Here is a 27617-nt window from a genome sequence, read left to right as displayed (position 1 = left end):
CGAAACAATAGGCAACATTTTGGCGAGCTGTTTCCTTCGCGCAAAGTGCGCAATATTCTCATCCATGATCTTCAGCCAAATGTCTCCTTTACCTGAGAGTTTTACAAAAACATAATCACAATTTATCTTTTCTCTCACCAAAAGGTACTGACAAAATCCTCCTCAAACACTGAGAGAATGTGAAATATTCTACGACATACAGTGCGCTCTCTCTCTCTCTCTCTCTCTCTCTCTCTCTCTCTCTCTCTCTCTCTCTCTCTCTCTCTCTCTCTCTCTCTCTCTCTCTCTCCTTTTCCACAGACTAAAACTGCAGATATGAAATGCGTATCGCCTCTCCCTCCGTGAACCATCTTCTTGGACATCTCTTCAGCATCGAATTGGTAGGGGAGCCGTGGGAACATTTGAGAAAGCTTGAGAAAAAAACTTCACTGCAGCTGTTGGGGCTGATCAGGCGTGAAGGACAAGCTAAGCCACTAAATCCAGGTACAGAAACGCGTTGTTATGGTAGGAATGAGAGGGATGGGTTTCTTAATCATCAACCCAGGGGTAAAGACAGTAAGGTGTGTCCAGTGCTCCTCAGGAGACTTGAGCTAATATGTGCGTAAAAATGTAACCATTACAGTCCGACTCCGTCATACATGCGCATGAGTTACGTTGAAATACTGAATTATTTGAGACCATTTTCATGTATTTGACTGAAACTAAACTTAAGTCTGGGTATAGCCTATATAATTTAGGAGTACATTTATATGTAAAATTATCTGTAAAAATCCATTATACAGTACTTGTTCAAGACGATCGAACAAATACTTCAATTATGTTCAAATTAAATATGTTGCTATTTGGTTTATTCGTAAATTGGACACATTTGGAAATGACGCAGTGTCTGTATCCTCCACTGGTTGTGGTAGACATTGACGCAAACGTTGTCTGACCAGTAAGGACGCAATAATTTATGGCAGGTTGCAGACAAGGATGAAAGGGGACTTTTAAATATGGCTTGAGCTTGGTGTGTTCTGGGATTTAATGAGGCATAAACAGACCAAGGGCATACAATAATCATATGTTCACACTATTGCTGCCATTTCAGTTATTTTATGATGAATGTACCATTCCTCATGATGAATTGATCAATTATCTGATTCACATTCAGATAATTGATACATAATTAACTCCCTGTATGGAAGATTGACCTTGACAATATCAAACATTTTGTAATATACTGCTTGTGGAAGCATCACCATCTGTTTTGTTAAAACTCTGAGGGAAAATAGGTGTTTTCATTGTGATTGAATTTACTGTCTGTACACTCAGTACATAATTGATCAATCATGAAATTGTTGATTCCTGAAATGAGTATTGGCCTGTAATGATTATGTGGATCTTATACACAAATGTCCAGTGTGTACCAAGAAACACACTGCTTTCATGATATGCACCCCGTCGTTTTTCATATCTCTTCTGTATCCACTCTCCCTCAGACCATGCCCAATCCTCTGGAGAAGGTAGTGGCCCAGAAGAAGGAGGCCATCAATGCTGTGATGGAGATGTTTGAGAGGGGGGCTGAGGTCTTGGCCAGTGCCGTGGGGGAGCTCTTCCCCCTCTGTGAGGCCGCTGCCCCTGTCTTGCGCCTAGCCCTGGACAACGTCCAGAGTAAAGAGGTCTTCTACGTCAAGGAGCAGTTCCTCACTGTGAGGAACAAGCTGGATGTGCTGTCCACCCAACTGGAGGACATTGACTGTGAGATCAAGAAGGGCCGTCTGGACTCTCAATACTTTTCAGTGGAGGAGAACATCAGGAACCAGTTCCGAAAATACATGGACATCCTGGAAGCCAAGCCCCAGTTTCACGAGGTCAAGACCAGGTTGTTTTTGGAGCACTTTGCCAAGACCGGAGGGGAGAAGAACCTGTATGTGCTTTACGATGCTCTGATGGGGACAAACAGCTTTGGGGAGTCCATCTTGGAGGTGGTGGAGAGGTAATGTGTTATTGTGCAGGCAAAGGGCTCTATTTTAACAGCGTAAAAAACAGTCTTATCACAAAGGCGGGCGCTGGCGGGGGTGCTGGCGGTGGTATCATCGCACCTGATGGCACTTGACCTGCTCATTGTCATGAACACGCATTTTGCACCGGCTGAAAATAGAGCCCTATGTGTTCACTTGTTTATTGAACATATTTGTTTAAAAACACCTTTAGTGTATCCCTGCACTGCAGTTGGTTAGTTATCGTGATGCAGGAAAGGTGAAACTAAAGTGTTGCAATGAGACTATTCCCAATTTGTTGCAGGTACGAGGCGAGGAGCAGGCGTCTGCTGGAGGACTTTTGTGTGAGGATGAAGGAGCTCTTCTGTCTGGGCCTGATAGCCCTGCTGGGCCACTGTGCCCTCACGCAGGGCCCAGACGATGAACAGGACAAAATCCAGCACTGGAGTCGCAAGATGGAGGAGGTGGAGTCCAAGATGAAATACATCATCGAGGCATGCGTAGCAGCCTTCCCCGAACAAGCCTGCCTCGACGTCGAACGTCTTCTTCAAGAAAAAGAGGAAGGGAATCTTCGAGACACAGCAAAGGAATTACAGGAATTCCTGACTAAGAAGTACGATTGGGTAAGCTGGTCGGTCCGGGCGATCAACCACTCAGGGAGCAACTACCGGAACTGGCGCGCCGGGGAGCACTTCCAGCACATGACTGGCCAGAACTGGTTTGAGGTACTCCAGGTAAACAATACCAACGTGGTTGTGTCGTACAGCACCAGCCCCCGGCCCGTGCCCAGTGACTGTATCCGCAAGCTGATGGAGGGACTGGGGAAGAGGGTCGATGCCAAGGCGGTGGTGGAGGTCCTGGAGAAACAGCTAGCGGGATTTGTAGTGCATGCCGTCAGTCGCCACAAAGAGAGCCAAGCTGCCTGGAGCTTCCCTGACGACTGCCATTACTGGGAGAAGAACAAGAATGCGGGCGCACTGTGTGTGCACTCAGAGTGATGCACTTGTAGGTGCGATACATTGGATTGTTTAGGGAACAGTGGTATGAGTCTGGGGGGATATTCATTAGGCTGCACCACCATCTTGATCAGACTAAAATTTGATTGGATGCGTGGTTCTGAACCACAGTATCACAAAATGCAGTAGGACCCGGTCATATTTTATCTTTGCCTTGTATTTTCACCTGGTACCTTGGGAAATATGTAGCTTTGTGAATATAACCCTAACCCTAACCCTAACCCTAACCCTAACCCCTCAATAAGCCACCTGTTGAAACTGAATATCGTTTGCACTTTGTTTAGCCGGCAAGCTTAGGACGCAGTTAGAATGACAGCATAGCCATGCTGTATGAATGTTTCACACATCTGGCAGCTGTTACATTAAGCTTGTACAGTATTATCTGCATATGCATTTCGTATATATGATACAGTATTAAGTCACTTCTGAGCATATCTTATGACTACATTTTACTCGCTCATAATGAATAATAATTCAATAGCCACACGAAGCGTATTATCCTACTGCCAAAAAATGGCGGTTCTTATGAGAAGCAACCTTACTTCTCACAGTTCCGGAGAGATAATTTTGCTGAGATTGCAAGTGCTGAGCTGCGCTCTCATTTTGTCTCCCTGAGACACAGGCTGGCCTCCATAATGAAAGGGAGCATGCAGGCTGCACTGTCAACCGTGAAAACAAGCAGTATTTGGCAGTCAGAAGACTATTGTGCCTTGTGTTTTCGACGCACTCAAACCCTTGCTTCTGAACCCATATCAGGCATGCTTCAGTAAGGAAAATAAGGTTATCTAAGATATGCCTATTTTGTGCACAGTCTTTATTTATTCTAGTTATTATACATCTATAATATATATATAGTTATTTCTCCAGTTGCTATAGCATGGATGTGAAGTGATGTTTAACCACCCACGACCTCTAATTCATACTAACTCAAACATAATAAATATACAATAATTTATCTCCATGTGTCTTTATACTTTATACTTTATGACAATTAACAATGATACATTACAACCATACATGTTATCATATGTGTTAATGAGTGTAATCTAATAACCGTCTCTCCTGTCGTGCGTAAACATGATTTGCGAACCACTGTTGGCGTCTATTACCGTTAAAGCAAGCTAGTGCACCCACATTTACCCGGGGCCCGGACTAATTTAATTGATATTCGCACATAAGTCAGCGTTTCCTGACCACAGCTTTATTTTGATAGTCTATGAATAACCCTTGGCTGCGCTAATATCCAAAAGACGAGCTCCAAAGTGCTTGGCTCAGCACGATAGCATCACTCATTAGGCCTGTCGGAGGTGGAGAGCGGTGGGGATGACCATCATTTCTTGGCTGAGTGGAGAAGCTATATGGTTCTGTCATGGCTTTAGCCTCTGTGCTACGCTATCTTAAATCAAGCCTGTCAAAATTCATCGAGCGCTGTCTCTAATATATAGTACAGTAGGAAATGGCCTTTGTTGGTTGAATCGTCTTCTTGTCTTCACTGCACCTTTTGTGTGGGATGTGCAGGGAGTTTCTGCAGCGTCTAGGTGCACTTGGGGAAAGTAAGGGTTATTTGTCAGGCCCCTGTGTTTTTCCTCACCACCTGTCCTGAAAAACTGAGTTCCACAAAATGATATTTAAACGATAGGATTTGATGAATATGCAACTATAGATGCCCCACTAATTAAATATAACAATATATTAGAGATAACACACTATAGAGATATAACATTATATTAGAGATATCACACAATAGATATATAACATTATATTAGAGATATACAAATGATCTCTCTTATTTACAATCTTAACAGCTGTTTAGACTATTGGGGCTTTTAAACCCGGTCTGAATGTTTATCGGCTGGCCTGCCCTTCCTCCTAGACTTTGATTGCTGTTTTTATGATATTGTCATAGATATTTGTTTTGCTTTAGTTTTTCAATTTTTTTTTCAATTTTATATTTTATTTCATGCACTTTGAGATGTGTTTTATAAATGTAATAAATTCTGATTATTATCATAATCATAATCATAATAATAAATACAACCAGATTTTACAATATAATATCTGAATGGCTAGTACTGTATATCCAACACGACACAATGTTAAACACAGACAGAATGAATGAATGACTGGGAGTGTCTAACATTCACCATTAATGAACTCCTCTCCTCAAACACACCACAAAGCCTGTCCCACAGTCCACCAGACGGACGCACCACAAGACAGCAAACAATGCTACAAAGTCGGAATTCCAGAACCAACATTGACTGGAGAATGAAAAGAACAGGTGGCCCTTGGACATCATTGAGCCAATCAGAGAGCTGCCATCACCTTAGGCTACACATCGACATCTACGTACCTAAAATCCAACTTGATCACAACAGTTTTGATGTCTCTATACAGTATGATGTAGTTTGGAAATCTATGATAATTTCGTGCAACATGGATGGGAAGCCATAATGTCACTATCTACTGTACTACTACTACTACTAATGATCTGATAAAGCTATTAGTATTATGATGATGATGATGATGATGATGATGATGATGATGATTACTATAGCCTGTTTATAATGTTGCCTGTTTATCAACTTGTTCGACAGTTCAGCTCCTGTTTGCACTTTGATGTAAACAGCACAGTGTAAGCCAATGGACACTTGTATTCATTAGTGGTTCTGTGGGCTTTGCCTTGGTAATATCTATTGATCCTTGAAGCTCTTCTCCTACGTAAAAGGCTTTCCCTGCGGTAGTACGTCAATCCCAACTGTCACTATGGAACCACTAAAACGTCTGTCTGCCAACCTGAGAGCATCTATTCTGTGGAGAAGGAAGAGCCAGTATAACCTTGTGTTGTGGTAAAGGAGATTACAAGTTATTTTTCATCCTTCATGGTCATTGTTTTGTGGAGACATGGAGCCAGAGCTACTCTGCAGACAGAGGGCGCTATGATCAAACAGATCAGCAGACATTCGATTGCTTTTGTCAAGACTCCCACAAAATTACAGATTTGACATGGTGAATCTCGTCATGTCACTTCCAGCTGTTTGAAGGTATTTAGGGCTTCAAAAAACGGCATATGAGGGCATATTTACTTTGCATTGTACATCGGCTCACTACGCTGCTATTTGATTGGCTGAATATGGTGAAATACATGAAAAATAGCCACAGATCTTAATTTTCTATACTGATTCCTTTGACACATTAATGGTTATCACAATCACTTTAATTACGATTTAGTCCAATAAGGACCACATGCAGTTGATGAACACGTGTTGGCACCTCTGAATGTCAGAGTATTGATCCCCTTTCTGCCACTAAATGCCAGATACGTACAGATGACACAGAGGAGAAGTGATAGAACGTACACCATGAAAGACAGGTAGCAAGATTCACCAAGATGTCGGCTCAAAATCGCTGCTGAGCATTGACCCAAGCAACCCTAGCTGAGCATTAACTCTAACCCTAACCCTAACCAACCACTAAAGCAACATGTTTGCTCGACATAACGGTTTTAAACCATTTAGTCAGTAACAGATCCTATCTAGTAGATCTGTGGCCTGTAAGGAGACATGTTCTTCTCCTTCATACCAAATCTCCCCGTATCCAGGAAGAGATAGCGGCTAATGTCAATATTTCATAAACAAATGATAGATCTGATGGAGGCCAGCATCAGGGCGGCCCTGGAGGGGGGCGATCAATGGCAGGATGGCTCTGGCCGGCCGTCTCTGCCAATCCCAGCCCAGGATAATGCTATTACCCATCAGTCCGAGTGGACCATCGACCAGCCCGCTGCTCTTTAAATGGGCTAATCTGATAAAAAGCATTAAAACATTTGTTCAGTGACACACAGCGGCAGGTCCAGCCCAGCACTCAGAATCGACTCTTTAAAAGGCCTCTCCTGGCTGGAGGATCTGCCTGTAGAGTTTAGGGCTTTCGTCTGGTGAGCATTCAGAAGGCATTACTATGTGGGACTTTGTGGAATACTACATGGAACGTCTGGAAAACATATCTAGGGTGAAGACCCAGCACTTTTCCCAGCACTTCCTGCTGTCTCCTCTGGTGCTATCAGTGCCTTCCCCTCAAGGCCTCTTGCTGGGTGTTTTTGCTCCCTCCCCCATGGAACAATCCTCCCCCATGGAACAATCCTCCCCCAGCCAGACTCCCCTCTCTCCTCATCACAGCAAGTCATAGAACACGTCAGCACACAAGTATTTCTGCAGATTCATTCATCTGTTTCTCTTTCTCTCTCTCTACTTCCCTCTCTCCATTTGTTTTCCTCTCTCTCTCTCTCTCTCTCTCTCTCTCCCTCTCTCTCTCTCTCTTTCTCTCCCTCTCTCTCTCTCCCTCTCTCTCTCTCTCCCTCTCTCTCTCTCCCTCTCCCTCTCCCTCTCTCTCTTTCTCTCTCTCCCTCCCTCTCTCAATTAAATTCAAAGATGCGATACATTCAAATTGATTTTTTAAATTATTTTTTTAAACACAAAAACACACTGCGTCATTTAGCTCCCACCCATTCCCACACTCTCTCTCTCTCTTTCTCTCTCTCTCTTTCTCAACCTCCCCTCTCTCTGATAGATAAAAGCCAGAACCCGTCTTTCCTCCCCCTCCCCGTACTGCATGATAGCACTACTGTCGGAGGCAGCTCTGTGAGGAGGGGGCTATGAATTGTGATGGGGGGAGGAGCTAAGGTTATTTTCCCAGGAGACTGTAAGGAGTGTGAGAGAAATCGTGAGAAAGAGGAAATGGAGGAAGGGAAATCGGTGGTCCTCTGTGGCTCAGTTGGTAGAGCATGGTGTTAACAACGCCAAGGTTGTGGGTTTGATTCCCGCTGGGACCATTGATACTGAAAAAATGTATGCACTCACTGCAATGTAAGTTGCTTTGGATAAAAGCGTCAGTTAAATGGCATATGTTAAATCAGGGAAGCCCCACACCATCGAGCTATGATCATCGATCATCCTAATGGAGCCTCTATCTAATGTTGTCTTATTGACTTTACTAATTGTTCCACCTTGTGTGCTTGAACCCTCCTCACAACAAAGGCCTGGATTCATATATAAGATGTATAAATAGAGATCAATATAATGAACATGGTATGTGTAAACAATTAGATTTGGCTCCTTCCTGGGGTGGGGATGAAACCAGCGAAACCAGTGTACTACTAGTAGTAGTGTAGTAGTAGTGTACTACTAGTAGTAGTGTAGTAGCAGTGTACTACTAGTAGTAGTGTAGTAGTAGTGTACTACTAGTAGTAGTGTAGTAGTAGTGTACTACTAGTAGTAGTGTAGTAGTAGTGTACTACTAGTAGTAGTGTAGTAGTAGTGTACTACTAGTAGTAGTGTAGTAGTAGTGTACTACTAGTAGTAGTGTAGTAGTAGTGTACTACTAGTAGTAGTGTAGTAGTAGTGTACTACTAGTAGTAGTGTAGTAGCAGTGTACTACTAGTAGTAGTGTAGTAGTAGTGTACTACTAGTAGTGTAGTAGTAGTAGTGTACTACTAGTAGTAGTGTAGTAGTAGTGTACTACTAGTAGTGTAGTAGTAGTAGTGTACTACTAGTAGTAGTGTAGTAGTAGTGTACTACTAGTAGTAGTGTAGTAGTAGTGTACTACTAGTAGTAGTGTAGTAGTAGTGTACTACTAGTAGTAGTGTAGTAGTAGTGTAATACTGTCAGCTCTTCAAGCAGTCTGAGAGGTTCTTTTAGCAGAACTATAAATAGTCCCCCTCTTACTTGTCCACAAAACCATTAGCGAATTAAAGTTGTAATCGGCATATTGATCTCAGCTCTGGCCCCGCTTTGTAAAACATGTGCTCTCTCTCTCTCTCTCTCTCTCTCTCTCTCTCTCTCTCTCTCTCCCTCTCTCTTTCTCTCTCTCTCTCTCTCTCTCTCTCTGTCTCCCTCTCTCTCTCTCTCTCTCTCTCTCTCTCTCCCTCTCTCTTTCTCTCTCTCTCTCTCTCTGTCTCCCTCTCTCTCTCTCTCTCTCTCTCTCTCTCTCTCCCTCTCTCTCTCCCTCTCTCTCGTCTCATCTCAACATACCCTCCACTCATTCCTACAGTCACACAGTGGTACTACACACTATAAAAGTTCAGCATTAAAATGTTCTTCAATGAATTACTTACCTTGTCTGTTGCTACCAGAACCAATGCATGCAACTTATATGCTGAAAAAATGTCCCGAACATAAATGGATGTTCTGGTTTGTCACCACAAGTACACTTATAACTATTAGTAGGTTTTAGTGGACACTTTTGCCTACTGTCGTTTCTCTATTTCGCAGTGTGGCAGTTCAGTCTTTCAATGAATGGCTTTAGTTGTTTGGCTGGCATTGAGTGGGTCTGTGTGTGGGAGACTGGGGTCCACTGCAAGGGGCCATAGCCAATGCTGCTGGAGCAACGAGGCATGTCAACTTATCATGTGACCGCTCAGCTGGCCACCTATCCCACACTAATACTGATGAGGCAAAATTCTTGTGTTGCTGCCTCATTGGGACGTCCTCCGCTCAATCAAGAAAAACAGACTTAAGAATACGGCTTGTGATGTATTCTGACCCACGTTTACGTCTGCAGCAAATGCAAGAGCCACTTTGCTGAAACTTACAGTCGGAGGCCATTCTTGAAATTAGGGGTAAAACCAGATTCAGTCGGTTCAGTCGGCAGTCGGAGTAATTTAATTTCCAATTTGCAGCCTGAAGTCTGAAGGTGGTCCGCTCCGTTTTTGTAAGGGCAAGGATGGACTACGGGGTGAATTTGTATGCAGTCAATAACCTGCCCTCTCCCTGCCTCTAAACCTCTATCTGTTTCCTCTGATCTTGGCTGGGTTCGTATCGATCTGTAGGAGTGACGGATGGGTTTGCGTCGTTGCTGTGGTGAAGAAGACAGACCAGCGTCCCTCACCGACAAAGCAACTGTGTGCATGCAAATCAGTGGTGCATGACTCAGATAGGTCAAAGTTCAGTTACTGGATTAGCCTACTGCACATAGCAACAAGATTACGTTTACATTTACACTCATGGCATTTAGCAGACGCCTTTATCCAAAGCGACTGAATCATCTATCCATCGGTCATCATAAGATAAAGTAATCAATGCTCGGACTAGGGGCCATAGGCAGGAGATGCAATTGATCTGACATGTTATTTGCTAAATAAGTGGATTATAATCAAATAGTTGATTGCCATAGTGACATTGCTTATCCTGTATCCATTTTAAATAAGAAAGATGATTGCAGACCAAAGTCTAAGAAAGTTATCTGTGTGATACAGTTAGTGTTACTCTTATACTGCACAAAACATGTGGCACCATTTGCATTTAGATTAGATTAGATTAGATTCAACTTTATTGTCATTATGCAGAGTACAAGTAGAAAGAAAAAAAGCGCAGTATATAAGCAGTATAGGTAGTGCAGTATAGTATAAGTAGTGCAGTGTAGCAGTGTATGTATTAGCAGTAACATTATAAGCAGAATAAATAGAATGCAGTATGAACAGTGTAAGCAGCATATGAGCTGTGTAGGCAGTGCAGTATAAGCAGTATATATGTATTAACAGTAACATTAAAGCAAAGTAGATAAACAAAATAAATATGGAATGCAGTATGAAGTTAGTGACAGATCTACCCAATTTGTTGTGAATAACCTACTCTACTTTTTTGTCTTGCCCCACTATAAAATGTACTTACAGCCTTGCCCTTATATGGTGTAGTAGTGCAACACTGTTGCTCAATCTTGAAGGACAGTGCAGTGAATTATGCAGTTAAAAAGGAGTGGTCATTCATTTTATGTCACTATCATTTCATTTCCTGTGAGACCTCCCTCCCTCCCTCCCTCCACCAGAGGAAGTCGTTTCATCCTGTTCCATCTCCCTTGGCTGCCTCAAATCAGCCAAGTAGTGTTGAATCTCCAGAATCCCATTCCTCTGTCATCGTGTGTCATGTTCGGGTTGACCTGGAAACATCTGTAGAGAAGAAGAGAGCACTGGCATGCCACCAAAGGTGGAGCTTGGATTGCAGACGCCACTGAAACCAGAAACCAAACTTTAAAGGGCAATCCAAAAGTATTTTTTTCGCCAGAGCAAGTTGTCATTATGTGTAAAATTCCCTTGAATAATAATTGAATGCTACATCTGGCACCCCAGGCAGTGTTCCAATCTCAGACTGATATTAAAACATTCTGGAAGGAAAATGAGTGTGCATAAGACATGATCCTGTGATTGTGATTTGCCTCCATAACACTATAATAATAACAACAACATATGCCATTTAGCTGACACTTTTATCCAAAGTGACTTACATTGCAGTGAGTGCATACATTTTTTAGTATATATGACCCCAGCAGGAATCAAACCCACAACCTTAGCATTGTTAACGCCGTGCTCTACCAACTGAGCCACAGAGGACCACACTGAGCCACAGAGGACCACACTGAGCCACAGAGGACCACACTGAGCCACAGAGGACCACAGAGGACCACACTGAGCCACAGAGGACCACAGAGGACCACACTGAGCCACAGAGGACCACACTGAGCCACAGAGGACCACACTAACAACAGTGGCCTCTCTGTGCGCTTTTTATACCATTCCACATGTTGTTACATAATGATATTACAGTTTGGGTTGACACTCCCATATCTTGATGATGCAGGTAAATGATGAGTATACACCTACTGGCTGAGACTCAACTGTTTGTCTGGTGTAAAAGAGCCTCTGGCGGTACCCATGTTTCATAGAGAAACAGTTCAGTTTCTGAACTCCATTCCAAAGAACTGTCACTCTCCAACCCACATTTGTTTTCCCATGGGAGTTGCTCAGATCCGTGATGACGGGTGCTAAGTCTTCTCTTTAACAGTAACAACTTTCTATTTGAGTACCAATCCCTCATTCCGAGTGACTCAATGTTATATGGAATAAAATGTTTCCTTTTGAATTAACATGCAAACAGTTACAGTCCAGTATGACTATGTGCAGTGTCATTTGTTTGCCAAAGACCAATTTTCAGCTTAGCCTTTTAGTTAACATCTACGTTCAAGAAGCCATTAGTAGGACACAAGGCAGGCTGGTGGAGGTAGAAATTGGAGGACGGGCTCATTGTAATGCATGGAATGGAACACCTGTGTTTGATACCATTCCTCATTCCATTCCATGCATTACAGTGAGCCTGTTGTCTGATTTCTACCTCCACCACCCTCCACTGGTAGGACAATGATCTGCAGCACAAGTTAGTCTATTGTGTCCACACCTTTCTGTCATCTCTTCCAGTTGGTTAGGAACCACCCATTTCAGGGCTATGCCAATGGAATGCCTTAGAATACATTTTCTACTTCAGACACTTCCCCCACTGCAGCAAAGTGGTATGTTCTGGCACAATTAAGACACTGGGGGGTTTTCCAGTGAACTAAAGTGACATCTTGTGGCTAGAAGGAAACACTATCGCCGGAGGCCAAGGTCAAGAAGATCGATAGCATAGCAAGTGTCGTCGATAGCATAGCTCAACACTGAAGAGATAAACCTCCGAAAGGACAATACAACCTTTTTGATAACATCTTTCCAGATGCTGAATTATCAGACGTGGACTATATTGGTTAACAGAAAACTAAAATCCCCAACATTTGCAAGTAGGCTATATGCAAATCAGATATATTCATCTGTGTGGTGCTGTATATTATATCAGGGATTAGGGCACCATACTGTAGCTACACAAATCTTGTGGAGCATTTAATTCCATGGACTAAACCCAATTACAAACTAGAAAAATGAGCTACAGAAGAAACTTTGTGGGCTTGAAAAGTCTTATTTTGGTAGTGGAAAAGGTTTAAAGATGTTTCGATAGATACACAGATTTGCTGGGTACTTGAAAGAAAGTGAGATAGTCTTATTATGGTAGCAGATAAAGTTAGTAATGCTTTAGTTGGTTGTTTGGATGGTGGAATGTTAAATAGGTAGATAATATATATGCCATTTAACTGACACTTTTATCCAAAGCGACTTACATTGCAGTATATATGGTCCCAGCAGGAATCAAACCCACAACCTAAGCATTGTTAGCACCATGCTCTACCAACTGAGCCACAGAGACAGGTAGATAGATAGGATGAGCCAGGGGTAATTCAGTGGAGTGGGTAGAGAGTTGGTTGGTTGAGTGGTTGAGAATGGTAGAGTTGTGTTGCTTAACCGGATGAGAGTTTTTGGAGTTACAAAAAGCTTAACAGTTTAAAAGGTTTAATAGGTATCAGAAAGCTTTTATCAGGGTTGATGAAGATGTTCTGGGTAGTTGAAAGAAAGTGAGATAGGTTGGTTAAGTTGGTTGATTGGATGGATGAATGGATAGATGAGATAGGTCAGTTATAGAAAGATCAAAACATTTAAGAGGTTAATCGGTATGAGTTGTACTGAGTGACTGGTGAAAGGAATAACTGATGATGCTAGGTATTTGAAGGTTAGATAGGTTAGATAGTATGTTAGAAGGTCATAGAAGCAAGCCCACCTAATAGTAGTAATAATAATAATAATAATAATAATAATAATACGTATGTCAAAGAAGAATAGTTGGACTTGCAAGCCCACCTAATTAAGACCAAATGTCCCCTCAATATGAATACATAAAATGGTGAGGAAAAATAATGTTCATTTCATCCATTTACAGACATCAAGGTTGTTGAACAGGAATGTTTAGTTGTTGTGGCTAAGTAAAGCCAGACAAAACAAAAAACCTGAAAGAAAACGCTGACCTGTCTGGCACACTTTGCACACCTGGTTATCATTATCTTAACGACCTTACTGATTGTTCCACCTGGTGTGGTTGAACCCTCCTCACTACAAAGGCCTTGTTTTTCTCCTCAAAGTGAATATTTTCCATCGATGCCACTTCAGACTCTCAGTTCTAGTTCTCAGCTGTCTTTACTTCTGGAACAAAGCAAGCTGTATGCCAATGAGTGACGGATGAATGACTACCCATTTTCATATAGAGGTTAAGAAAACATCAAGCAATGTGATGTGGCACATCTAGCATAGCCACTGTGGACGGGAAGTAGGCCATTGCAACTGAGCTACATGTTGATCTTGTTCAGTGTTACCCGTCTCAGTCGGTACCACCCATTACGCCACATACTGTTGCGAAGACAAGTCCCTGCGAAGCGTATTCGCCCCTTTCTGAGGGCAACGAAGTAGCATAGTGCGAGATCTGACAGCGGAACGATACAGGACTCCAAAAAACACTGGGAGGTACCAGTCGGCCTCGCCAGCTCCTCCTCGGACCGGCTGACCTTCATCAATTTGTTACAGACGTCCCCTCCTCCTCCTCTCCCTCTATCTCCTCCTCTGTGCGCTCTACTCAATAGCAGGACTGATTAGTCATATCAGTCTGTGTTTGTCACAGTCGTTCGGTTGAGCTGAAGCACAAAGGCAGTGAGTGAGCACTGGCAGATATGGTGCGGGTGCAGAGACACAGAGGTCCTTTCACTGCTCTGCTCAGCACTGTGACGGACTGACTCCTCAAGCACTGCAGCTCTAGAAAATATTTCACCCCTGGTTCCTCCAATGCTCTATAATTATATGTTGTTGAGGTTAGACACTTCCAAATGTCACACGTTTTACGTTGGATGTACAGGAGTATTATATACTGTGATCAATACAACAAACTAAGTTGTCAATTGCCGAAAAAGACAGGAAATACAATTGAAGACCATACAGTACCTCAAAATATTACAGGGCTTTTCCAGCACACTCAGTTTTGACTGCTGCTACTGTAGCTTTGTTGGGCTACTGTACTTCAAACAACATCGGTTACACTCAGCACTGGGCATGTTGTTTAGGATTCACACCTTCTCTCAAACAGCCTAATATTTACTCTTCAGAGAGTTATAGTGGACTGCTTTCAGAAGAATGGACAAATACAATATGGACAGGACACAGTTTGTAATAAAATTCTTCTTTCACTCTCTCTGTTGGTTCGTCGGGTCGTGGCCCCTTTTGTCAGACAAAGTGATGTAATAGCTGCTATTTCTGTGGTACACAAAATAATCTTGAGTTGTAGCTTTAAGGAAGTGCGATTGTTTATCGGTAACAAATCTTGCTAACTTTAAAGAGCACAGGGGCCATATTGGAGAGTGAATTATCTTTTCAAGCATGCACCCTGTTAAAAGGAGCAAGAAACAGTGGCCATAGCAACCTGAATGGAGACACAACAAGGAGGGTTTTGTGTGTGTGTGGCAAAGGGTCGCTTGGATTTCCCTTTAACCTCTCTCTCTCTCTCTCTCTCTCTCTCTCTCTCCCCCCCTCTCTCTCTCTCACACACAAACACACACACACACACACACATTTCCCCCTAGACCCTGTGTGGGAATGTGAGTGTGGTGTCCTTGCATGGGGGGGGAGTGTTTACAGGATGTTTCTGTCTCAGTGCCGGCCCTCATCCCTCCGAGTGGGTTCCAGTGGAATGCTCGGAGGGGATGGAGGAGTTCCAAAGGGGGAGTGACAAGAGAGAGATGGAGTCTATATATACATCCCAACCATAGGAGGCTGGTGCTCAAAGGCACAGCTGGACTGCTGGATAACTGGACTAGTCCTCACTGTATACTTTATACAACTAAAGGTGAGGGTTTTTTTTTCTTTTGAGTTGTTTGAACAGTCTTTAATAGCATCAAGTTCTGTTTACTCAGATGTTTGTTTATCCAGTGGCAAACTGATCTTGTTTGAGAACTAGAGTAGAGGGCTTTTGAGACATTTGAGAGAGTGAGAAACTGGTTCTGTGAAGAGGAGATAAGATCCTTATCTCCTCTTCACATGCTGAGCACTATAAAGACAAACAGGTGAAGTTCAAGTGCAATTTGAGATGTTGGGATGGCATTGTTAACGGATGTGGTCTTGTTCTGTTGTCTCATGTCTGAAGGATGTGGTCTTCATAAGTGCTCTTTAAGCTATTTTCTTTCTCAGTGGAATGGAAAGAAATGGTTTCTATTCAGCACTCATACAGTGTGTTGAACGGATGTAGGAGAAGCTGGGTGATATTTGTCTACCTCTGGTTGGGTAACAGACCTAAGACGTTTTGGGGCTTGTATTTTCCCCCTCATAATTGCACTGTTGGCACACCTTTCTCAGAAGTGAAGATTTGAAATATCTGAGCCTAAACCTGGACAATTTCTCAGTAAGTATTTTCTCCTCCACTAATTGTGTGCGTTAAGATTGTCTGAAGTTCAGTTTCATGATGAGTCACAAATGAATTCTATAATAGAATCCTGAATTCCAATTCTACAGTGTGTTTGTATTATCTGTTGTTTTCTTACAGCTGTCAATCAATGTATTCTTGAAGTATAGCAAAAAATGTAAAAACTGGTGATAGTTTACTGAATAGGGTCTAATTAGTGCAGTGATCGTCCTTGGGAAAGCATGTAAAATGACACCATTGATCATGACACTGCAGCAATTACTGGTAAGCCCACTGGGTGTTCATACTGTAGGAATCTGCATTCTGTTGTTTTATACAGAAAACCAGTGTTAATTTTGAAAGCCCAATATGGTTTCAATTTGGTTTAAAAATATGATTTAAAGTGTGGCGAGAGCAGTGTGTTTTTCATTCTAGAACAAGTGCAGTGGTGAGGGTTTTCTTTTTTCAGATCTGGGTGTGCCTTCTTTCTGTAGTAGATATGAGCTCAGGGGAATGAGATACATATGTGAGCTCATCTCTCTTGTGTATTTTACATTGAAATTCATGTATGTTCACAAAAACGAAATAGTGAACGACAGCAGCTGACCATTTCCCAGGTATTAAACATCTGTGTTTGCTTTGAGGCTTGGCTATTGTTAGGGTTGTAAATTACACCCTAAAAGGCCAGCACTGCAATGTTGCGCAACCGTCCATGTTATTGTGTGAGAGTACACATACCGCTTTTGATGTTTGCTTTGAATCGCCATAAACGTTTAGTATGTTTATTTTTCATGCATGGTTTGAAGTGAGTCAATGCTACCAAAGCCATGATCGAGTCCTGTCCTTAAACCGAGACTCCCAAGGGTGTGGCATGAATCTAGACTCCTGCATGTCCCAACAAGTCTTGCATTTCGTTTTAATTTTGAGTTTAGATTGTTCTACTTGACAAAGACTGTGTCGTTGTTTAATGCTGTCCATTGGTGGGTCTTGATGATGATCAAGTCATATCAATGCTGACATACAATTCCTTCTACAAGTAAACCTCATCCCTCACTACTTTACCAACGTTGATGCTTTAAAACTTTGTACATTTCTCACCTCAACAAACTTTACAGAGGTTTTATGTTTCTGCCTCTCTTTCAGGTATCGGCATATTCTGAGGCTCTCTGAAGACCAAGTTGAAACTCATCCATCTACGTCCACTTCAACAATGGCAGATTGGATCGTAAATAACAGGGGCAAGATTGAGAGAGGTGTGGAGATCATAGGGCAAGCCTCAGAGGTCTTAGCAGTCACTGTTGGCCAGATCCACCCCATCCTGGAAGCTGTATTTGTAGCCTGTGGTGAGCTCCTCAGCAACCCAGAGGGGAAAGAGGCCCGTTACCTCACAGAGCAGTTCGGTTTGGTCAACCAAAAACTAGAGGGAATCCAGAACGATATGGACAAAATCGCCCTGGAGCTGCAAAGGACCTCCATGAACAAGCAGAACTTTGACCGTGAGGCCCAGATAATCAGCCAGTACGAGAAGTTCCAAGACTTTGTCAACGCCAAGCCGTCCTACAAAGAGAAGAAGATGGAGAAGTTCCTCATCTTTTTTGGGAACACAGACGGGGACTTGAACGTAGACAGCCTCTACAATGCTGTTACCGGGGAGAATATCTCAGGCGACTGCATGCTGGAGACGGTGGTTGCGACAGAGCAGAGGGGCAGACGGGCAGTTGAGAACTTCTGTGCCAGCCTCAAGAAGCTGTTTGTGGTGGGCATCATTGCTGTCATAGGCCATGCCGCTCTCAAAGAAGGGGTACTGGGGGATGAGATGGTGAAGAAGTGGCAGGGAAGAATGGAAGACGTGGAGAAACGCATGAAAGCTGCAGTGGATGAGTGCACTGAGAACTTTGCAGATCAAGCCAAGCAAGACTTGGAACGGAAGTTTCAGGAGGAACCTGGCACTGTTGACACTGACTTCACCAAATCTATTTTAGATTCTCTTGCTAAGAAGTATGATTGGGTGAAATGGTCCATCAGGCTCTTCAATGATAAGGAGCACTTTTTCTTGTTCAACTGGCTTGCTGGAAAGAAATACCATGGCAGAGGGGGAGGAGATAACTACTTTGACATGATGACCAAGAACAAGATCAAAGTGGTGATCTCTTTCAGTGTTGAGCCTAAGCCAATAAATAAAGGTCAGATCCAAGAGGAGATTGAGAGGCAAAAACTGAAGGGAAATATGATGGAGGTGGCTTTGTCCTTCAGCAAGAGCTTCCCCAACTGCCTGGTTCATGCTATCAGCCCCTATAAGGAAGCGGTGGAGACCAACAACTTCCATGAGGATTCGTACTACTATTGCAAACACAAAAAGGCATATCTGTGCATTCATTCAGAGTAGCCTTTTATTAAACAGTACCACGGAGGAGAAAAAAACTCATGTTTATACCTGAGTTCCAGAGTGTTTTTTATTTTTATTAGGAATCTCTCATGTAGCTGATTCTACTGGGAGCTTGTTATTGTGGGGACATTTAATCTATGCTCTTGTTATGGCTCTGGACTAGAAACTATTTCTGTGTCATCTCGTGGATTTATTGTGCTCTGAATGTCAGCTTTTTCATGTGTGGATAGATTGCACAGCTGTACATCATGCCACAACAGTGGCATACAGCAGTAGTGTTAGAACTTGCTTCTCCCTCCCATCAGACGAATATGTAAATATTGTTATTATTGTACCAACGTCTGAATTCCAGTATTTCGCAAAGCAACATACCAGCCAACAGCACAATCATCTCTGTCATATTCTTCAGACAATATTTTCTTCTTCAAAGCACTGAGGTAATAATCAATTGTAATGGCTCCTTTCCAAAAGTCCATTGAACTATGCAGTATCAATAGAAAGGGTTAAGGGTTATTCTACTTTTTTCATTATATGTGTATGCTGTCTTTATTCATAATAAATCACAATACAAAGGATTTTGTCATCATTGGTCATTTTTACACAAATGGTAGAATATCTGGAAGATAATTATAGCTTTTGCTGCTATCATCCACTAACTACTACTTGTACTATACTGCACTACCTGTATATACTGTTCACACTGCACTTTTCTGCTTTTTGCACTTCTGGTTAGACGCTAACTGCATTTCGTTGTCTCTGTACTTGTACTCTGCACAATGACAATAAAGTTGAATCTAATCTAATCTAATCTAATCTAACTATTTATTGATGCTGAGGAAAAATTATGTGAGGTAACATACATACGTGGATAGAATACCTTGACACTGGTTGAGGACACAATTGCCTGTAAATAACGTTATGTCTGTTATATTCTTACAATAAGCAACTCATGCAATAGAGGCAAATGTTAGCAAATGTTATTTACTGTTTTCAGGAGAAATACCTCTTTGTCCAAAAAGATTGTCAATTGAGTTATTTATCAAACGGGTGTAGATCTCTTGTTTCCATGTTGTCCAGGGATATGGCCTATTTTGTAAAACTGATCCAACCACCACCAAGTGTAGCTCTCTAGAATGGGTGTGTCTCCTTTCAGATGTAATCTGAGAACCATATGACCAATAGGAAGGGAAAAACAGACTGGAACTGTTCTTCCTCAAAATAAAGCGCATCGCAAGGTGAGTTATTAGGTCAAATTTGAAAGAAAATAGATAACGAACGACCCTTACTGATACATATTGTAAATAATGGAAGCTTCTTATTTTAGAGTTCAAAAGTTGTTGCGCAGTTGTTCACACTAGTTACATAGATTGTGTCATTATCGTCTGGTAATTCGCTCTGGGCCATGGTTTTATTCAGACTCACTCCGTCGACATCGGTATACATTTTGGAATGTCGTTTATAAATGTGAATAACGTAATGTATGATACATAATTTGCGCAAACACAATGTGGACACAAAGTAAACTGTGAAGGGCGTTGGTGCATTAACAGACTTTTTTCAGGAAGTGCATGTAACTCGACGACATTGTTATCTCTCATGCAGGCCTACAGATGGCAACTTAGTTGACACATTGTAAGAAGATATTACGTTTACCCGCAAAGTATGTTTACTGTAGGGAGTTAAACAAGATGCTGAAATGAAGCAATTAGAGCCTCGTTGAACAAGCTAATCGATACATTTCCCATTAAGAGGCCATAAACGGCTCTTAACAGTAATATGATTTTACATCTCAGCTTGCACCAGAAATCTATGTCGAATTTGTTAAATAGCGTCTTAACATGGTTAAGGCTTATGTCAGGATGTTTTGGCCACCTCCTTAAACTTGAAGCCATCACACTTACATAATACTTGAGATGTTTTGACCCAACCCCAACCACAACCCCAACCCCACCCACCAGCCTCCCATGGTGTTAATGTCTATGTAGAGGTACTTCACAGACACTCAGACCAGAGTTAGGGCTTAAGTGAATGATCTGAAAGTGCTCATTTTTAGCACGCGTGTGTGCATTGACAAATCTGATGAGAGAGATCCTCCTCTATCCTAATGCATGCCATCTCGCTTCCAATTATTGAACATGGCTGCTATTGCAAATGCAGATCGTCGCCAGTCATTTCTATGGTAAATCCCAGTGATAGATTATTATCATATTATATAGTATTATATAATCTTGTCTAGATTCATTAGGGCTGCTTCATATTTTTTTTATAACACAATATTGGCTTGCTTTATTTTCCAGTCCCGATAGTCTCTGTTTAGATGGCCTTAGACACCCTGTGTACGCTTTGACAGCTGGAGTAGGTGATGTGTCAGTGTGAGAAATGAAGGCTATCTCCCTGATCTTCTGCAGTGCCAAACCCTTAGGGTCCGATCTCAGCAGAAAGGAAGGGGAGCTGACATAATAGTTTCCATTGTCAGTGTTGCCGTGGTTACTTGCTGAGTTGCGGTGGAAAATGCACCCCTGCCCAGCAGTTTTAACCTCCTGCTGTTAATCACTCCCCACGCCTTCAGTGGCATTGACTGGACTTGCTGAGAAAGAGACAACGGTGCTGGTTTAAGGGCCAAAGGAGAATGGATTGAACATAACGATGCTTTAGTATCAGATATCGATAACTTCTTAGCTCATAAGAGCTCATTCCTCTGATCTGGAAGTATTTTCACTCCCAGGTGTTAGATTTGGTGCTTTTAAATTATATCAGAATGATGAGCCTGGTACCACTGATTGTGATGAAAGTACACTATCAGTCAATACAGTGACATGATTAATTGGAGCAGAGGTGTTTGAACATTATATTTTGGGTTAGGGTTCAAACACTACATGTTCTACAACTTCCTCTGTAGTATACAGTCTTAAATCTAAAATGGCCTCCAGGCTTTGTGAAACCAGTCATAACTTGTGCTACACCACGTCACGTTATTCCGATGGCATCTATGAGATTTCTTCAAATGGGCACCTGTTACTTATATGTGGCAGTTGTAACTAATACCACCTTTCAATTGTTTGAAGTCACTGTAATGTGTTTTTGTAACTTTTTGCTTTGCTCTGTATACTGTATTTCGAATCTGACTTTGTTGATTTTTGTTTTTCTTTTGTGATATTACAAACTTGTGATAATTTCTCATGTGATATTACAAACAATTCTCAAAATCCTCTCAAACGTTGCCTTAAAATACACCTTAGAAATCTCCATAGAACTCTACCCCTACTTGTCTTCCCTCACATTTTTGCCTCATTGCTCACTGGGTGTGTCCAGCTGTAATCCCAGCAGGCTTTGCTTGTGTGCTGAAATTCACACTGCTCTCTCTCTCTTTCTTTATCTGCTCTCAGTGACGCCAGCAGAGCTGAGGGATTGAGGACAGGCCGAAGTCCAACAATACCGGAACAGCACTATGTAAGTTCCTAAAACATTACTGACATTAGGAAGGCGGTAATTTAACTGTACGGGCCTAACTTTGTCATTGGATAGGTAGGCCTTTGGTATGGCTGTTGATCATTTTCTCCAATGTAGCTTTTACTTTTAACTCAGGACCCTAACCCTAACCCTTAAAGTGATATGGGATTGGTTATGTGATTTTAAATATTCAATAACACTGAAGTTCTAACATTATCTTGACCATCTCCATATTTTCTCTTTTTTAGATTTTGCACTTTTCTTTGCACTGAATCTGAACAACATCTGAAAAAAATGGCAGGCCAGCTACAGAAGCTTGTAGCAGAGAAGAAGAACGTAGTCGAGACCGTGATGGACGTGTTTGAACAGGGAGCGGAGGTGGTGGCCGGCATCGCGGGTGACCTCTTCCCTGTTTTCGCCATTGCTGCACCAATCTTGAAGTTGGCCCTGGACAACGTGGAGAGCAAAGAGGCGACATTCATGAAGGAGCAGTTCCAGAAGGTCAGAGAACGTCTGGAGGTGATCTCAGAGGAGATCCAGCGCATCAATGAGGAGATTAAGAAGAGTGGAGCGGACGCCACCTACTTCTTGGTGGAGGAGAACCTCACCAACCAGTTCCGCAAGTACATGGACATCCTCAATGCCAAGCCCAAGTTTCGCGAGGTCAAGAAGAAGCTGTTCTTGGAGCATTTCGCCAAAACCGGTGGCGAAAAGAACCTGCATACCCTCTATAGTGCCGTGACGGGAGACAACTTTGGTGGAGAGTCGGTGCTGGAGATCACCCTCAACTATGAGGAGAAAAGTCGACGAGCAGTGGAGGACTTTTGTGCGAGGCTGAAGAAGCTCTTCTGCATTGGCCTCATCGCTCTGATGGGTTACACTGCTCTGAAGGGCTGTGATGATGAAGAGGAGCTCCTCCGAGACTGGGGTGAGAAGATGAAGGATGTACAGGGCAAGATGAACATTGTCATCGAGGAATGCATCACTAGCTTCCCCAAGCAGGCTGAACTGGATTCCCGACGTTTGGTAAGGGACCACTCTGAACAGACCAATCAGCAGCTGGCGAACACCATTATTGAGAAGCTGAAGAAAAAGTATGACTGGGTGAGCTGGTCTGTCCGCATATTCAGTTCCCCTACTGGCCTGTTTGCTAAGAACAAGAAGGACTTCCAGTGCCCCACAGGGAAGAGTCGCTTTCAGGTGCCAGCAACGGATGAGAAGCTGAACGTCATGGTGTCCTACAGTGCCTCTCCGGAACCTCTGGACAAGGCCCACATCCAGCAACTGATCCAGGGTCAGAAGAAACCCACCATGGTGGGTGTGGCTGAGCTTCTGTTTGAGCAGCTGCCTGGTCCATGTGTGGTCCACGCGATCAAGACCTGCAAAGACTTGGCCTGGGCCTGGAGCTTCACTGAAGAGCTACACTACTGGGAAGAACACAAGAGCTTTTATGTTTGTGTTCATTATGCTTGAGGTTCTCCAGCAGTTCTTAGCTTAAATTCCCAAGGTTACATTCAGTCTAATGCGTTCTTTGCACAGATGCTGACGTTGACAATACTTTTCTCTCTTTATATGTTTGTATGTTCCTCAGCTGTAAAAGTGAGAAGTGCCACAGACAGTGTTAACTGTCATTCCATTTTTAACAATGTGTATAAAATGTATTTCCCCAATCTGAAGCAGTTCATCTAATTGTATTTTTTACAGAAATACTGACCATTCACCCAAAGACACTACCCTAAACTTGTGGTTGGCATGACTCATGTCTTCTTGAATTTAAATGTTCCATCACCTCAACTGATCATCAATAAAGCTTTGAGGCATAATATTCTATTGACAACACGTATGAATTGTCATCAAGTGCATATGATAACCTACTATGCTTTCATGCAGTTTTGATAGTCCTTCATTATTCCAACACGTGTTTTCCTCATCCATTCGTGGCAAATAAACATGCACATTGCAGTGTAATCACTTGTTATAACATGCACATTACAGTGTACTCTGTTGTTATAACATGCACATTACAGTGTAATCTCTTGTTATAACATGCACATTACAGTGTACGCATACTCTTCATACTCAAAGTACTAACATTTGGCAAGACTTGACACGTCTTGCCTATCCTCTTTGTTGTTCTTTAATTTGTATTGATGGTTGTGACGGTGATCGAAGTGCATGTTTACTTATGAATAAGATACACACAGTATGCTCTTGTTGTGCAACATAAACTGTGGTATCAATGTTTGTCTCAAACCAGAGTCCAGAGTCCCACCACTTGAGGATTTGAAATTCAAAGAAGTAATATTGCACAGTTAAGCACATTCCATTAATCTGGCACATATTTCTGCATCTCTGTTTCTTAAGTATGTGATTGTACAACAACTTGTATCAGTAGGTTTGTCTTCTTTTAAACATTTTGATAGGAGGTGGTGGTGTGATGTCTATGGCTTACATGTTACACACTGGTACACTGTCAATAACCCAAGCCAATTTACAGGTGATCAAAAGAACACACAGAATTTGTCATGAGAATGTCAGCTGTGACCTTGGATACATGATATTTTATATGTTATGCCACTATTGGTGTCTATACTGTTTAATGTTCATGAGTTTGGTTTCGTTATACTTCCTCATATAGCCTTTTACCTGTATGGTTTTACTGCAGACTGCTCATGATTTACTGCAGACTGCAAATGAATAATTGTTTTCACAATTCTTCCCGATATCTTTGATGAACACAGTGACTTGATTAAAGCACTCAAAAGCTGACTAATATTTCTACAGAGCACTATCTTGTCACATGTATGTCTCGGTGTCTTGATAATGTAAATGCAAAATGACAATCAAATTGCTATTCTCTGAAGTCAAATTGTTATTCTCTGAAGTATTTTTGTATTGCTCACTTTAATAATAACACATGCATAACATCATCTCTTTAATAATGTGGCTTACATTTATTTTTCAAACATGGTCTAAATAAATCATTAAAATCTGTTGTGTCAATTTACCCGGTTGGTTGTTTGTCTTGCTTCTATACAATTACAAATACAGTTGATTCTGTATTTTAATACATTTTTGCAGGACATTCAGAATATCAGCACACGTGCCAGATTTCTACCTCTGAGGTAAGGAGTGACAGAGGTTCCGTTGACGGTGTTTATTATTTCACTAATGTTTACAAGTAATCAATTGATTCATACATAACGTTTCAGACTGGAGAAACTTGCTTGGTCATCAATTACTAAATAGCAATGCTGTGTTTTCACAACTCTATATCATAATCAAGTCTAAATTCAAATAAACAAGTATGACTTAGGGTTAGGGTTAGGGTTAAAACTTCTTGAATATAATTTATTTTCATTTGCAACCTCGTTAAGCAATCTTATGAAGTGACACACAGCAGGCTTAAGGGAGCGACAGAAGTAGCGGCTAATGGTTGGGTGGTTTGAAAACACCCACCCTGCTCTGTCATTTTGTGGCTGCGGCTTTTCTATCTTCAGCACAGAACTTTCACATCCCCTCCTAGGAAATAGCTGGATCAAAAATACTCACCCACGAACAAGTAAAAGAAGAAACACTCTGGTAGAGAGCTGACGTTACATTTTTTAAATCCTGTTTTATACACCAGAACTTGGGTCTGCTTGTTGCATACAGTGGTTCAAGAGCAGGTCAAAGTAGACATCAAATAACTAGATTGTAATTACTTTTTTATTATGAGTTAGTTCTAATCCATGATTAAAGAGATGCTACAGGATTTGTGTCACTTATTCTGATTTAATTTATAAGATTTAATTTACTTCCTGGAATAGTGTTTTGACACAAAATGCTGTTTATGTGAGACTTCTGCATTTCAATGGTGTACTGACAAGAAATTACTAAATTGTGATTATTTTTTTTTTGTCACATTCTGCTTTAATTATCTTTTTAGAATGAGATATCTTGTACTTAGCTTAATCATTTTGGAAATATGGAATGTTATAGTCACTTATTTCCTGAATTTCCCCTAGGGATAAATAAAGTTTCTATCTATCTATCTAAAGGATAAGTTCTGATTTTTTAAACCCAATCTCTGTGTTTGATGAAAATGGCATGTGGTAAAAGGGTACAGCCATTTTTTGTGACCAGGCACCAAGCCTCATGCAGTCAGACATTAGCTAAGCATTTGAATAATATGCATCAGTGTGGGAATATGCAAATTATAAAGCAGGTCATAATAAGCACTATATGTTTTTCATGTACTGGCACTTTACTGCATCTTTGGTAACAGTGGAGTGACTCCTGTAATGGTGGTGGGAGGCTGTAGTAACACATCTGCAGGATTTCTTCTGAGCAAGAAATCAAACCTCCCTGTGAACCCAGATGAAAGTCCATTGACAGAAACAGGATGAGTTATAGTTTGGATCAGAAATTATGATAGGCGAAATTACGGTATGTGCCATCAAACTCAGAAACAGAGCAAATGGCCCTTATGCCGGAGATAGTGGAGTACCTCAAGGTTCTGTCAAAGGACCATCTCTTTTTCCTCAAGATCCCATTCTCCCATCTCTTCTAACTTGTTAGACAAAATTGTTTAAACATTTCTTCACTCAGACTTGACTCAGTGCTCAGTCTTACTATTATAATTGTGTTAATTAATTAATTGATTAATTGAGTTTATCTCAATCTCTTAATCGTATTCTAAGTGGCAAATAGAACATTGTTGTTTAAACACTTGAAGTCTCCTTTCAAACACACTATTAATTTTAGGATTAAGAGAGATGTCAAAGATTACTCTTCTTGTTTTGCTAATATTTAGTCCTGAAGACAGACCAGAGGGGAACTCTTTTAAAAAAACAAAAAATAGAATGAATTGTGATAATTTGCGCACTACAATTCAGTTGGATTGTTATATCCCTATCCATATTGTAAAATTATATAATTTTAATTGCTTTCAAACAATCATAAGAGAATTGTGATGCATTTGCATGTAAATATCAGATTGTTTGGTCTAAATTCTTTAACCCAACACCAAGTTTCCTCCACATGCATGGAATGGCTCCTAGTTCTGACTGGACTCTGTCTACACTCGGGAGGGGGCTGACAAAGCAAGTCTAGTGAATAGGCTGAGAGAGGTTTTTAATCAGACCAAAATTACTCTACCATGAATATGATTTGACCACACAGTCCTTCATTGAGCCCAGCCCATCAGGTGACCTCAGGAACGCAGAAAAACATCACGTGGCACGGAAAAGATGTGCCCGCCATGCAGGGATGCATTGTACTGCCATTTACCACCTCAACATAGCCCTGTATCCCACCTAATTCTGTCTCAATGGAAATAACTTCATTTTGTCCTCGCAAGAAAGTTGCTGTAAATGTTTATCAGATGGTGGGCTCCAGCAATTCACTGGCAGCATCACATGGGCCTCGCAGTGTCACTGGATAGAGCAACTAGGATTTTAGTTTTTTCTGAGATGTATCATGTGCTTAGGAGACTGAATACAGCAACGTTTAGACCATGTGCAGAGAACATATTGAGTTTTCCCCATGAGGAACCTAACACAGTCCATTCATGTGAATCCAGATAACTCAGATTGAGAGAGACTTCAAAGACAACTCAGTGCAAGTTAACAAGTTTACTATAGCTATCAAGCCCCTCCTCCTGCATCGGTGAACATCA

General features: G+C 41.7%; 3 protein-coding genes across 5 annotated transcripts; all 3 read left to right on the top strand.

The window, feature by feature from the left end:
• Positions 1-1484: 1484 nt before the first annotated feature.
• Positions 1485-3030, top strand: rpz6 (rapunzel 6; the record flags this gene model as incomplete). The annotated part of the gene is made up of 2 exons (XM_083679641.1): positions 1485-1978; positions 2287-3030. 2 exons carry the CDS (start codon positions 1485-1487, stop codon positions 2978-2980), a joined length of 1188 nt encoding a protein of 395 aa, XP_083535767.1. The 3' UTR covers positions 2981-3030.
• Positions 3031-15506: 12476 nt separating this feature from the next.
• Positions 15507-19083, top strand: rpz5 (rapunzel 5). 2 transcript variants are annotated; one of them, XM_083679639.1, is made up of 2 exons: positions 15507-15570; positions 17266-19083. In XM_083679639.1, the coding sequence occupies exon 2, from the start codon at positions 17333-17335 to the stop codon at positions 18506-18508; it is 1176 nt and encodes a 391-aa protein (XP_083535765.1). In that variant the 5' UTR covers positions 15507-15570; positions 17266-17332; the 3' UTR covers positions 18509-19083. The 2 variants fall into 2 exon arrangements, with proteins under 2 accessions (XP_083535765.1, XP_083535766.1); XM_083679640.1 differs by lacking the exon at positions 15507-15570 and adding an exon at positions 15785-16122.
• A 602-nt stretch (positions 19084-19685) lies between these two features.
• Positions 19686-24036, top strand: rpz4 (rapunzel 4). Of its 2 annotated transcripts, none has more exons than XM_083679638.1 (3): positions 19686-19743; positions 21904-21958; positions 22207-24036. In XM_083679638.1, exon 3 carries the CDS (start codon positions 22253-22255, stop codon positions 23429-23431), a length of 1179 nt encoding a protein of 392 aa, XP_083535764.1. In that variant the 5' UTR covers positions 19686-19743; positions 21904-21958; positions 22207-22252; the 3' UTR covers positions 23432-24036. The 2 variants fall into 2 exon arrangements, with proteins under 2 accessions (XP_083535764.1, XP_083535763.1); XM_083679637.1 differs by having other exon boundaries at positions 19696-19743; positions 21895-21958.
• Positions 24037-27617: the final 3581 nt, after the last annotated feature.

The sequence above is a fragment of the Argentina silus genome, assembly GCF_951799395.1.
Source record: "Argentina silus genome assembly, chromosome: 10".
NCBI classification, from domain to species: Eukaryota; Metazoa; Chordata; class Actinopteri; order Argentiniformes; family Argentinidae; genus Argentina; species Argentina silus.
The sequence above is the reverse complement of the archived record's forward strand: the minus strand, read 5'-3'. Positions and strand labels throughout refer to the sequence as shown.